The sequence below is a fragment of the Atractosteus spatula genome, chromosome 7 (genome assembly GCF_055471065.1).
Source record: "Atractosteus spatula isolate fAtrSpa1 chromosome 7, fAtrSpa1.hap1, whole genome shotgun sequence".
NCBI lineage: Eukaryota > Metazoa > Chordata > Actinopteri > Semionotiformes > Lepisosteidae > Atractosteus > Atractosteus spatula.
The window spans coordinates 54186540-54201253 of record NC_142712.1 but is presented as its reverse complement, the minus strand read 5'-3'; the positions used below and the strand labels follow the sequence as shown (position 1 = coordinate 54201253).

Here is a 14714-nt window from a genome sequence, read left to right as displayed (position 1 = left end):
AGGATTGGCAGGTACAGATGCATATCTTTCACTTTAAGACTTTGACAGCTGGCGAAGAGACCATGCTATCCAAAGCAATTTATTCTCACTAACCCAAGATTTAGGCTTCTTCTGTTTTCTCACTACAGATATAATTAGGATTCACTTTGCACTTCAGGTGAACTTGGAGAAGGTGAAGTTAGATTTTATAAGTTGTAATACCATGCATTTGAATGATTTTCATTATTTTGTTGGTGTTAAGTTTATAGTCAACGTTTATGTAATGGGGACTAACACTTCTCAAGGGATTTGTATTTTAATAACTAAGAATCAGTATTGGAGCATACTATATTGAAGCTCAGAAAAGGATAAAGTATTTTAAATAAAACTATAGAAAATTACTGTCATTCAAAGACTGAGATGTCAATTTTACATTTTAAATGTTTTAAGTTGTGTATTGTACCTGGACTAATAACACAGCAATGTTCATGTTTTCAAATGCTGGTGAGGACTTAGACTGTGAAGTAGCATGCACAGTTTCCTAAGATAATTAGATATACTGTCATTGACATAGCAATCTTAAGGATATTTGTATATAGATTTATATGAACTATGACTTAAGAAATGAAGATGAATGGATCTGATGTCCATTTGGTTCTGTTACCTTTCTGTGATAAATTACTTGAAGTCACATTCAGAGCCTACTATAATGAATTGGAATGTGCCTTGGTATGCTATGCCCTTTTTCTTTTTGTGAATCTTATGTCCTTGCATGTAGATGTTAGAAAGTCCATGTCATAGTCCTTTAAAAATTACTGAACCTAATTGCACAACATGTTCACAATTCTCATTATTTTAAAAAATGAAAGCTCAGAAGCTTTGAATTTCATAATAACCTTTTATAATTGAACATCAATTTCTTGAGAAATATTTTAGATCAGGCACCCTGATTAATGAAACATCCTAAAGACCTAAGTCCTGGTGTTTCACAAGCATCTTTAGAAAACTGTCATAGCAGTCCTGCTTTTACCAAAGGTATCATTAAAAAGATATTAAAAGAAGGGAAAAAAGAGCTACAGAAGACAAAGCTAATCATGGTAAATTGCATAGTGAAAACTGCCTGAAATGACTCTAATGCCAATGTATTTGAATAACAATGGACCTTTGTATTAATGGTGTGAGCTCATCTAGCATTTGGATAGAAGATTTCTTCTTAGGTAGAAGATTGGGTAGAAGATTAGTTTCTTTTGTGCCAAATTTCCATTAAGAAAGCTACAAAATAAGTAGAGTTTGGTCCACTCTTAGAAGAAGTCTGACCTGGTATGAATAATGTTCAGATGTCTATGTAAATAAAATAATTACTATGGCTTTATGTAAGTAATATAAAAGCTGGAACAATGCAAGAGTAAAACTAGGACATAAGAAATAAAAGAAAGAAAGTGTTATTTTGCTATACGTCTTGATAAGAATTAATTCTTATCAAGGAGATTTATGCTCCTTGCAATAGTAAGGAAAACTGTAAATGACATTTCTATTAACAATTTGCAGACCCGGGTTGTTGTTTTTCTTGCACTGTTGGATATGGATGATAAACAGACTTCACAAAGCAGAATCCTCAGTTAAGCATACCCCAGTGATGGTCATATATGTAAATATTAAATGATTATTAGTTTTCTCAGCAGCACATATGGGCAGTGGTGTGCGGGTGGATTTTTCATATTGGTGTAGGTTACAGGTGTGACCCTTTGTACTGTCATCTGCCTGGCACACAGTAGACTGTCCCCTGCTAATCAGTACAGAAGAACAAATCTCTTATGTAGCTCAAAGCTGTATGTGTGGGGATTGGTTGAGAGATTTAAAACGACAAGCAGAGCTTATAGCAGGAGCTTATCTGTGTTCCCCAAGGCTTAAAAATATATATTTTCTTTGTGAACTGAAGCAACTAGGCAAAGCTGCTATTTGCTCCCCACAGACAAACCAGCAAACAGTTTGTGCATGAAAACCTATGGAAAACCTATGGACCTAGTTAGCTTCTTATGTCTATCTGCACATTCTGGAAATTCAAAATAATAGTCTTAAACTGCTTTTTCTCAAGATTAAAGTAGCCAGTAGCAAATTAATGGTGATAGAACAAGCTCATTAATAAGAAACCAACTACTGCCACTAATCTGATACATGAATGTTCTTTTTAAAATAATGTGAAATTGAAACTTCTCTGTAAGAGCTGCAGAACAGGAAAATAAGTAAAGTTATAGAAAGGGAACTTTTATTGAAAGTTTAAAATCCCCATCACAATTTTAATAATAGCGGGTTGTGGCTGGCTTTAAATCACTGTTTAAGAATGTAAAGGAATGTGGTAGTTGTGAAATTTACAGGTCTGTTCAGCAATTTGACGTATTTTATAGGAACAATATACACCATTGAAAATATTTAAATACTTTTATTGTGTTCCTTGTGCTCATTTTATAGGTTATATGATTTTCTGTCCTTTCTTTAATGTCGCTACAGCTCTAAAATGTGCATTTATACAAAAATATTAGAAATAGCACGTATTTGTATTTTCTTTTTAGAAAGAGAATTACATTTTCATTTATGAATAAATTATAAATCTAATGCTCCAGAACTTTTTTGCATTAGTTTTTGTCACTAGGTGTGCAGTTGTACCACAGAGGCCAGACTTTCTTGCTGTGGGTAAATATATAGACAAAAGGTTGAATTTTCTTACAGTAGACATGGTCAAATATATACCGGCAAATATATTTATATAATATTTAAGAATATAAAAAGTTATTCCACTTGCAATGTTCAGTAGGGCTTGGACAAAGATTATAGTGCCTTGCAAAAGTATTCACTCCATTCCAGTGTTACTTTTTGATAAATTTCAAGCAATGTATATAATTGTTCTCAAATTAACATTGTTTATTCAAAACATCAATCAAACACTTGTAAGTGTGAAGGAAGTTGATTTTTTAGCAAAATCTGGGAAGATATGCAATCAGAATATTTCACTTTGTATAAGCATTTAGCCTCTTAAGTCACTACCTTTTGCGGCACCTACTGATGTACTGTAAGTATTTTTGGATAGGTCTCCAGATTGTGCACTGGTATGGTGTAATTTTGTTAATTCTTCTTGCTTCGGCTTGTTGAAATTTCATTCTGACTGACATTTCCAAATAACATAATTAATTTTCTATTGGATTTAAGTCAACTCAAGGATGTTTACTTTCTTCTCGTCAGACCCCTTCAGTGTGGCTTTAGTTTTGTGCTTTAGGTTATTGTCAGGCTGAAATGTGATTTTCCAGTTTTAGATTCTTGAGTGAGTCAAGCAGGTTTTCCTCTAGGATTTGCCTATATTGTGCGCCATCCATTTTCCTGTCAGTCCTGACAAGCCTCCTATGCCCTGCTGATGAGAAGCATCTCTATAACAAGATGCTACCATCGTACCATGCTTTATAGTCGAGATGGTCTGACTGTTGGGTGATGTACTATACTTGCTCCAGATGTAAAGCTCTGCATTTAGATGAAAAACTTGAATTTGTCTAATCTGACCATACAACCTCATGCCACATCTGCAGTATAGCTTGTATGAGTCTTTTTAAAGTCTTATTTTTACCCTTACAGGTCAGCTTTATGTAGGGAACAGATCTTGTTGATGTATGAACAGTGACTCCCATGTCAGAATCTGAATTCTGAAATTTTTTCAATGTCACTGTTGGCTTTACAATAACATTTTTTGTCGGTTTTCTTCTTGTCCGGTGGCTGAGTTTGGAGCCAAGTATTGTCTGGATAATAAAAAGCACATTTCACATCTTAGCAATGGACTACACTGTGCTCAAAGGAATAACTAGTCTTATCCTAATCTGTGCTTTTACCATTTATCCCTAATTTCTTTAAAAAGTCCATGGTCAATTTGTCACAACACTGTGAGATGTGGCTTGAAATACAACATCTTAAGAAATTGACAGTTACATAAAATATATAAAAGGATTTTTTAGCATTTATCGTTTTGTGATTTGTTGAGTATCAGTAATTGAAGTCACCAATCAAAACGTTGTATGAGCTAAGAATTATTTGAATAAGTCTATTTATCTGCTTCATTGGAGAGAGCAGGAAGCTAATAGACTTTTGATTTCATATTTAATATCAGGATATGCAGGGGCTCAGACTTGGATCACAAACGGAAATGAGATTGTACACCCTTAAATTAACTGCCATTTTAAATTATGCAAGCAACAGAAAAAAGGCTAAACGAAGTGAATTAGTGTAGGCAGCACAGCAAAGTTGAGGACTTGCATCTCTTAAAATCTGCGGCAACAGTCTCACATGGTATTTGCTGGTAGTATCCAACTGTCTTTTTCTCATTATTGTCATTTTTTTTAAAATTTCAAGTGTAGAATATAATAATGGACAAGGCAGAGGACATGATGAAGAGTTTAAAATAGTCACTTTGTTGCTTGTTTTGTATTGTGTATCATAACATGACCTTTGTGAATATCTTACTGTAAATGTGTTATTGTAAATCAAAAGCAGATCCCACCCCTTTCATTTCACAGTATTTCTACTACAGACTCCTCATAAAACAGATGATAAAATTGAGTGTAATTATAAATTTGGAAGAAGGATTTCATTTAATCTAGTAGCAAAGTTTGTGTTTAATCCTCCAACTGCACTGCCAGCTTCTATTTTATAAACTTTGGGTGCAAAGCAACATATCTGAAATGACATACTAATTAGATTTTTCTGCATCCAAGTGTTAACATTACGCCCCCTGGGTCTCGAAACACTAGTTTTCTCAATGACAAAGCTAGAACGGTTCTGTTGACAGGCTTTTTAACTGTAGCAACCTTAAAATCTTCTCTTTGAATTTAAAAAGTTCTATTGACACACCTTCAAACAGATGTCTTATTTTAATGGTTGATTGTGAAATGCAGCTTTGTTAAAATGTGTTATAGTTTTGATTTAAAACCATTCAAGATTAACCTTGAACTTTTATTGTGCCAAACAATCTAAGCAAAAACAAAAAGCCACAAAAGCAAATATGGTAAAGACATGAAACTGGAAGAAAGGAGAAATTAGAGATGACAAATATAGTACAGAGGGAGCTGAGTCACTGTATTTACCGTGTGCAAGTCAGTAAGTCATGTGACAGAGTATGATAAGGGATTGACAGCAGACTATCAACACTTTGCCCAAGCTTCCAGCTCTCTCTTCCCAACTGTTTTGTGTTGGTCTGTGTAGCACTGCTGCCCTGCTGTCTTCGATGTTTATCTCTCATTGCAGGACAGGGCTGTCAGACCAAACATTAATCACAGGGGACTGACAGCATGCCTGCTACAGATGCGCTTCCAGAATGAGCACAGCGCAAAGTGACATATTCCCTTTCCGAAATCCATTTGTTTGTTGTCTCAGAAATTAACATTGTATTGGTTTCAGTTCAGTAAATTATTTGTTCATGAAAATAATAAGCAACTCTGCCTTTTCCTTAATTTCTCTGAAATAGGATGATTGTAATGTGCTCTTCCTGTGTCAGTGCATCTTAAAATGCAGGAATGCTTGTGGAATGTTGGTATTGTAGCAGATCTAGGCAGCTTTAACTCTGTTAAACCAATTTTTGCAGCATAGCAAGCATTACCTTTTATTAGATCTTCAAGAATTGTGTGTGGATTAAGTGTGATAAAACATCTACATGTTTATGATTAGCTAGTTATGTAATAGAGTCAGGGCTTGGTTTAGTATTAGCAGTTTAAACAATCCTGTGACAGTATTTCTTATTTTAGACAGGTCTCAGTAGTTCGTTGTGGTTTACTTGCTGTAATTTTTCAATTTTAAAGGGGATAACTTGCACCATGTATCTGAGGAAGTGATCTAATAAGCATTTGCTCATATATGTGAGGCATAAATGCACCTATGAAGCATAAATAATTTTAAGGAACAAGTAATGGGTTTATTCCATGCTGAAAAGAGAAGAAAGGAAACGCAACGTTTTTGCTGTGGAGCCTCCTTTGGGTGTCAAATAATTTTATATGACTCCCAGTATTTTGTTGCACATACAGCATAAATGATGTTGTCTGCCACTTAAAATATTCAATAATTTGCGATTTTTCTTTAAATTTCACGTCAGAGTAGTACTAAAGTAATAGAAATTATTTTTAATCTTATTTCCCAACCCACCATGGCAGTGACCTACTTTGTTTCCATATGATCCTCTCAAGTCAGCTGTAGAATAAGCAACCTAAGTTAATGATGTTTGGATACTTATTGTATTGCAGAAACAGTGCTTGATTTGACCACAAATGGGTGGTTTGACAAACAAATTTTACAAATTTTAATAAGGTGGCTATGAAAGATACTACTGTATTAAAAGCATATGCGGAGTCCAGTAGAGCATGAATGACCCCCAAATAAATTAGATGTGCATATAAGAACCTTTTCCATTTAGTCATACTGATCTGGTATGACTGATACTACACTGGGAAGCTCAAATACTTTAATCTCAGCTAGCATCATTGTGCTTTGGGTAAAACGCCACAAAATAATCTTGGGCCTGGTTTTTAATTGTGTTTGTGTTAAGAAGCCATGACTCACTCAATTTACTAACTCTTCTTTGTGTTTCTTTCACAGGAGTAACCAGGGCTTCATGCACATGAAACTGTCAAGAACCAAAGAGAACAAGTACATCCTTGGACAGAACAGCTCTCCTTTTGACAGTGTACCTGAGATAATTCACTTCTACTCAAGTCGAAAGTTGCCAATCAAGGGGGCTGAGCACATGTCCCTGCTCTACCCTGTGGCGATTAGGACGCTATAGCGCAGTTCCTGCAAAGGAGAGGGCCACCACTAGAGGGCAGCAGATATAGAGCCTGCCACTGAATGTCACTTCCTCTCAACAACTAAAAGGTCATTTTTCCTGGGACTGTCTGGATCTGTGGAGTTTCCCATTACTTCACCCAATCATAAAATCTGCAGGAACTAACAGACACCAGTCTGGTGAAGAGGTAACTAGTAAACCAGACTAGTTTCTTTAGTTGCCTGTATTATTTTTGCATTTTTTGTTATTGATGGGGTGTGTGTGCGTGGAGGTGTGTGCATAAATTATTAATAATATCAATGATGATAATTGTGAATAAAATAACTTTCTTTCTATCTTAATGTCAGCCAAGAAGCAGATAGGCAGGTAGTGTTGTTCATTACTGGTTAATGACAGTGATGCGTTTATTCGGTAGTACTCACTGATTGGACGGGTGAAGTATTCAGTGTCCTTTGCCTACTGCAGTGTCAACAAGATCTGTCTCTCATGCATTCCTTTTTGGCCTTTAGAATACCTTCCTAAATTAACATGTTCTGCAGTGAGAGGGATAGTAAAGAAAACTATATTGAGGATACCTTGTGCTTGATGGAGGTTGGTTTTCGCTGAGGTGCATAAAATTCTCAACGTACTGAATTCTTCCTTTATTTTGGAAATTACCCACACCACACTTGCAAATCTGTATTGTTGGTAATGCTTATTCTACACAGAATGATTAGAGACTATAAACTTAATTGACACTGGCTCAGTGAGTAAAGACAGATGTAGCAACTGTTTTGCACTGAAGTGTAATGTGTGGTATTTAATGAAAGGAACTGAACGAAGCCTTTAATGAGACACATTGGTAATTTTAAATGAACAACTTTGATGGTATTTCAAACCATATGGTTAACAATTTGACCTCAGGATATCACAAATGTTTCTGGATTCATATGTTTCATTTTTCCTCACAATTTTTTTTTCTCCATCTGCAATTAAAAATTTAAGACCCCTTTTCAGTTTGACATGTACCATTGCAGTTGCTTTTAACCTTTTCTCATTTTAACAGCTTGTTATTCCTTTCTTCAAACATGGAACAGGTTTTACTTCAGTAGAACACTATTTGTGAGTGCTTCAGTGTTGTGGACATCAGTTTTGGACTTGGGAAGTGGTAACAAAATGAGAAAACAATTATAATATAGGTATAATGTAACATTTTTCATGAAATGTTACAGGAGAGATTCTGAGTTCCTTAACTGCTTCTTTCATGTTTGAAATCTCACTCGTAGAGAGTCCTTGATCTGGGGAAATTGTTCATTGTTTGGGGAAATGCTGTTCCTCTGCAACTAGCTGAATAAATATACTGTAAATTATGTACCTCAGTTGTAAGGACCCTCTGCAATACAGTCCTAAACTGTCTCTGGGCAAAACTTGAAAATTAGAACAGATAACAAGGATAGTGTTATGATAACCACTTAGTCATAAATGCAACCTATTTGGTGACATTTGAATCTAAACTAGAGATTACAAATCCAAAACAAAACCACAGTCACCCCAGGTTGCTAGTTATTGAATTTGATTTGTCTTTTCATCCTTTTAAACTGAACAAAGTGCTTTTTAGTGTATTAAGAAGTTTCACTGTGCATGTTTCCTGGTGGTTTAAATTCACAAGTGAAAGTGCCTTTTAACTGTATTGCAAGGCAGATTCAATACAGTTGTAGTGATGTCAACTTCGTGATTGACATGAAGGTCATTTCAAGAATTTCCTCTGAACGTCTGTAACCAGTCCTGGTCCTGGAGCTCCACTGCACTATTTTGTTTGGTTACATTTCATTAATGATTAATTTGGGGCTGTATGAAGTCTTCAATATTTGTGTTGAACAGTTTATGTAACTTCTAAAGTACAGAACTAGATTAGAAAGTCCCATGCTGTCTATGACAAAAAGATTTCTTCCTGTTCAAATCTGTCTGTTACACCCCTTTCTGCTACACACATTACCAGAAAAATCAAGAAGTGACACCATTTTCTGAGGCTAGTTATCCCACTTTGTGAAGAAATTAGTTGTGAAATCAAGAGTTTATTTGGTATATACTGTACCTGTTTGGAAAAAAAAGTTAACAGCAAGCATTGGCTAGTAGTAAATATTTCTACATTTATTCTACAGTACATTTAATCTGAAGCAGTGGTTTCAGGTATGATGAATAAACGTTACGTTATTAAAAATTTAATGTGATTTATTTTTGTATTTTTCTTTTGCTTATGTGAGTGGTTACAGCAAGATTTTTCACACATGTACATTTTGTGAAAAGTCCTTAGAATTATGTTTGCCTTCAGTAGTTAAATTTGAATTGGAAATTTGGTGAGTTAACAAGGATGTTAGAATGCTGCCCTTTTAAAAGGTTCTTTATAATTAAATACATCGACATTTCAAAGCAGCTTTCATCAGATTTGCATACAGTATTAAATTCCTCTAGAAGATATGATGACATTAGTGATCTTTCAAATTTCTGAGAGCCCGTGCTTTTTACGTGGTACAGAGTATAATTCAGGGGTTATCAAAACTTTAAAAATATTCATAATAATGCTACTGGACTTTGTTTGTGTACGAATCTGTTAAATAAAAATATGGCTTTTAAAATTCACTGTTTGAAAAGATAATAGAGCAATGATTTTTAAGATTATACCCTTATGCCAAAAGTATTGGAGAGTTTTAAGAATGAGTATTGCAGTTTAAATATTTGCCTGCTGGGACATTTTTTATATTGTTTTTTAGCTGTCAAGGGTCTGCTTGACATGAATGCTCCTAAATAGATTTATACAACATTCACACCCATCTGCCGGATTAAAGCAGTTATCCCCTAATTAATTTATTTTGAGTACAATTCAGTCTTGTACACTTAAATTCTTTTAATTACTTTAGCTAAGTGGTCTACTACATAATGTAAGGCTAAAGGTGGGGTAAGTTTCTGCTGGCATGAATTATACTTGTAAAGGACATTAAATATTGCTAGTCTACATAAATCATTAATTCTAAAGGCTAAAAGATAGAATGGTGATGTTTTAAATAAGCTCTTTGCTTACAAAAACATGATGAATTTTCAAAGGAATAAATTGCACTTAATACTGCATACCTATATTAAGTGGCAACATGACCATTAATATGATCTCACCATCTGAGGAGGTAAATGTGAAGGAGTCCACTTTAAAACACGTTACCATTTTAACCACGGCTACTTGAATTTAGCTAGTGAAAAGCTGTTTTCTAAAAAAAGATGCATTTGTTGCCTTTATAGTTCTTCCCTGTTTTTAAAGATAAGCTAGGTAAAGATCCTTTTTAATGAGTGAAATTAACTTCTAAACCATTGAATTGGAACCACTTTGAAGTGGATGAATTAAATTTACCTGCAATGTCTACCTCAGAAAATCAATCTCATTCAGCCATTTTTGGATCAGTAGGTACAATGGAATTACAAATATTGACTTTTTTCTAGCACTAATTTACACAATGCTGTTTTTATATGTAATTCTCCACATGATTAAAAAAAAACAAAATTACACTATTAAAATAGCTCTGATAAACAGGGCTGTAGGTGTAGTTATTAATGTTATTGCCCAACTCAATTTTAGTATGACGAGGATTTGGTTAATCCTTAATCTGCATAGTAAATTGAGCAAAGAAAGGCCTAATGAAATAACTTTCTTTTTCTTTCATTTTAAATGACATGATTATGGAGCAAGTTTACAGGAAATTAGTTTCAAGTTGTTGGAACCTAAATAGCAGTGTTGGGTTTATTTTCATTGTCATTGTGCTTTTTATTCAAAGGTGGAGGGGGCTGTACAGGAAAGCAGTACTACACCCTGCACTGCAGTACGATTCAGATTTTTCCTGCCCTTGAAGAGAACTCCAGCCTTGTCTTGATTAGTTACAGCCTCAATGGCCTAATTCTTGTATAGCCTCAGGGTAGTTAAAGGCAACACTTGACCAAGGAATCGGCAGTGAAACAGTAATTATGCAAAAAAACTGCTTGAATACCCTTGTTCCCCATAGGAACTGTGTAAATGGACACTATCTCTGTTCTCCGCACCACGTATTTAAATGGCTTTTTTTTTTAAATCCCACTTGAAACAAAAAAGCAGATTGTTTTTAAACCCCATTTCCTATCATACAACTTGATCTGGTATAATCACCGAGTTTATACTTGTTTCAGAATACTGCTGTTAATTTATATTTTATCGTTTAGGTTCAGGAAATTGTCTCGAGTCCTCTCAGTGATGGGGAGTAGTAGTGAAGCCCCTCACTCTTCTCATTGCCAGTGAGGTAGTTGTAATGAGACACCCATGCAACTTTTGGCTTGTAGCAGTAGCTGGAGATGTGCTCATTTAGTGTTGGCTAGTTTCTACTCTAAGGAAAAGTAAAACAGTCTGCATCTCTGGTGGCACTTCCAGGACACAGATGGCATTGCTCCTTTTAATGTATTCTTGAGGAGAAATTCTGTGCTCGTTTTAGTGTTAAGGACAGGAATTGTTGTTTATATAAGCAGCCATTGAGGCCAGTTTGCAATAACAAAGCCAGTTAAAGCAGAGAGCAACAATAATTGTATGATATCCCAAGGATAAAACCTACCAAACCGCGACGTACCAAGAAACAGGCTTTAAAAAGAAGGGTTTGCAACTCTCTTATGTGTGTCAGACTGCAGTTAGTCTGAAGCTTCTATACACAGCAAGCATCGGCCCACAGAGTTAATGAATACTCTCCTCAGGTCGTGATTGGTTGAGCTGATCTTCAAGATTTATAATGCGGTTAAAGAATAATAGGGAAAGCAATTTAAATGAGAAATAAAAGCCTTCTGGGGAAAGGCATATTTGCTCATTACACAGTAGTTTGCACATTATTCTTTTTCTTTAACTATGTAGAAAAGATCTTGCCAATGGAAAGATGTTCTCCACAGGACAGCACTGGAATGCCAAAAGGAGAAAGCTGTTAAGGTCAGATGTTTACTGGAGTAATCCCAGTAAGTTAAAGACCATTTCTCTTTTTAGGTAATTAACGTTTTAAAACAACAATACTGTTTAATTTGAATCCAAACAAATCCAAATCAATCAGTTACCGCTCTCTGCCTTACATGAAGATATTTGTAACCTTTATCAAGGAAAAATATTATTCAGTATCATAAAACTTAGGGTCTTATTATTCTTTACATGATTTATCTTCACCTATAATTAAAGCATAGGCAACTGCCATAAACATGGGGCTGAAAACTTATGACATGGTTAAAGTATTCACTACTGTAGCAGTGGACAGAAATTTCTTTTATATGTAGCTATCGGACTGGATGTAGAAAATCAGTATTTGCATAAATTGTGTAAATTATGCATGCTGGAGACACTGTATGCATCTCTACATACAAGCAGATACCAGCACAAAATTGTGTCAGCATATAGTGATATAATCTGCCAATTGTATGTTGGGACATATGGAAGATTATCTCAACTATTTGACGAAGAATACATTAGATTTATATATATACCCTAATTTCTAAGCTAATGCAAGAAATAGTGGCTTTGTGATTTCACTTTACTTTAATTTTGAAGTGTTACCTGTTACACTATGTTTGAGTGCTGTAACATTTTGCCTGTAGAAAAGGGTAAAAACGAAATGAAACTGAACAGCTCTAATTATGAAATCAGTCCAAGCTTTTTTGACTCTATCTGTAGAGGTGCAATGTACATGCTTTAATGTGAACTGCTTTAAATGTGAAGAGTCTACAATAAGTACAGATGGAGAGGCTGTGGGCACAGTGAGTCATGAGACTGTGCTGATGGAAAGGTAAATGGAATCTTTGACATCCACTGATTTTCACCTGCTGTTCATAGTTTAAAACATTGTGATAGAAAAGTCATGACTTGTTTAGGAACATTAGAATTAATTTAGCAGTAGAGAAGTGCTTTTTATGATTTATATACAGCAGTCAGCTAGCAAGGTCAGATCTTGTCTGAGTCTTAAGGAAGGAGAATGAACGGAACAGCAAACTGTAAAAAAAAAACTTGGTACTGAAATGGTACTGTTTTGAACAGTAAAATGCTCTCTATTTAAGTTAACATTCTCATGGAGTTGACATCCTTGTTAATTTTGTTTTCTACAATATATACTGTACATCACTACAAACCTCATGCATTCTGTTGGTTACACATAGACTGCAGATCCATTAATTTGTCAGTGGAAGAATAACTTTCAAAAGTTAGTTTGCATAAGCAAGGATGAAGGATGCAGTTCAAGAAATGTTTGTGTCCTATAATAAATTATTTTCATTATTGGGACAGAAAAGATAAAACATTTTCTATTGAAATTTTGTGTAGGGTCATGAAAAATTGGTTCATCTTTTATACCCCGAAAGGCACTAGATGTAATCATACATAATGCACTTTGTGAACTAATCTGGGTCATTTGTTTCCAGTTACTCCTGTATCACCCATGTTGCCTGAAAACCAGATGTGTTTGTATGCCATCTAAATCATGCTTCACATCTATGTGAAGATTAAGGAAAATATTTTTAAAATACATACAATCTGAAAATACGAATAGTTGATGGACAGTGCTATGAGCTTATGTGACCCCATTTATATCTTCCAGCAGAAAGGAAGAAAAGAGTGTTTGCTTTTTCTGTCCTCTCTAGGAAGCAATCCTGAATAAACTGCCATTAAAACTAAAGAGAGGTCAATACAGACTTCTCAGGATTTTACCTGGTGTATGATTCACTGTATATTAGCAGACTTTACTGGGTGAAATACATACCAGGGAGGGAGCTTTAGAAATCAGAATGAGTAGCATTTTTGTAATTCTTTCTTGTGAATTCACAATTGTACTTTCAGAAGCTTTGAGTGTTTAAAAGTGTGCAGTTGCATAATGGCTGAATGGGTGCACACTTGGGAATGAGTGGTGTGTGAGTGTGATTGCATTTTCATGTATGCACTAATCGAACATATCCATACAGTCCCTCTTCGCCAAATGTATATACTGAATGTATTGTACGGGACATGGACCATAAGATGCAATGATTATTGTATGGAAATAAAGTAGAGTTTATGAGTCTGAAGTAAAATTCTTGATTTCTTTTGTCATCTTGTCTCCCATGGTTTATGTTGGAAGAGCTGTTCCTATGTAACTTATTGAATGGTGTCTTGTAGCCTATGCTCAGTTTAACTCTTTCAATATTGTTTTTATGTCACATGACAAGCCATGGACATGAAAAAATGGCTTTTAATAAAAGGTTTAAATGCCACTGTAGTTCCTATGAGCCTGTATTCATAAAACATGTACTGTATGACATCTAGAAATCGCACAATAATATTTGTCCTTAAAGTCATCATTTTGCTAGGTTTAAAACTTTTATATAATTATAATTTTATATAAACACTTATTAAAACCAATAACAGGGGAAATTATTTTTTAAATAAAGATGACGGGAATCTATGGAACATCTCAGTGGCTGTGTGTGCAGCAAACTCCACACATTTCCATTGCTTTCTTTGTGAAAATTAGATAACCAGATTAACAAAAATGTCTGTTTCTGACATTTTCATGTCAATATGTAGAATATCCAAACAACTCAAGAACTGCAGAATGATCTATAGATTAATACTGTTCAGTGTTTAATAGAACAAAAGTATAATGCATCTTTAGAATAAAAGTAATAATTCCCTCATTAAAGAGTTTTCCCACCACAGGAACTCTTTTTTTACAAGATGTTGATGTGTAGTCAATGAGTGGATGTTGTATAAACTCTAATGCAAGAAACATTTATGCACTGTTATTCTGTACAGTAATTATTTTGTGTGAAATATCACTGTTGCCATGGTAAGCCATTTGTTGAAGGTAAGTACCAAGACCTAAAGCACTTTGGTGCAAGGTTACAGCTGCTGTAAGTCAAGGACATCTCAGTATGCAGCCCT

General features: G+C 34.8%; 1 protein-coding gene across 4 annotated transcripts in view; it reads left to right on the top strand.

The window, feature by feature from the left end:
- Positions 1-13864, top strand: part of shf (Src homology 2 domain containing F) — a 114178-nt gene extending 100314 nt beyond the window's left edge. For all 4 annotated transcript variants that reach the window (XM_088920309.1, XM_088920312.1, XM_088920308.1 and 1 more), the window contains one exon: positions 6601-13864. In XM_088920309.1, coding sequence (XP_088776435.1) covers positions 6601-6787 — 187 coding nt within the window. In that variant the 3' untranslated portion in view covers positions 6788-13864. The remainder of the gene's footprint in view (positions 1-6600) is intronic.
- Positions 13865-14714: the final 850 nt, after the last annotated feature.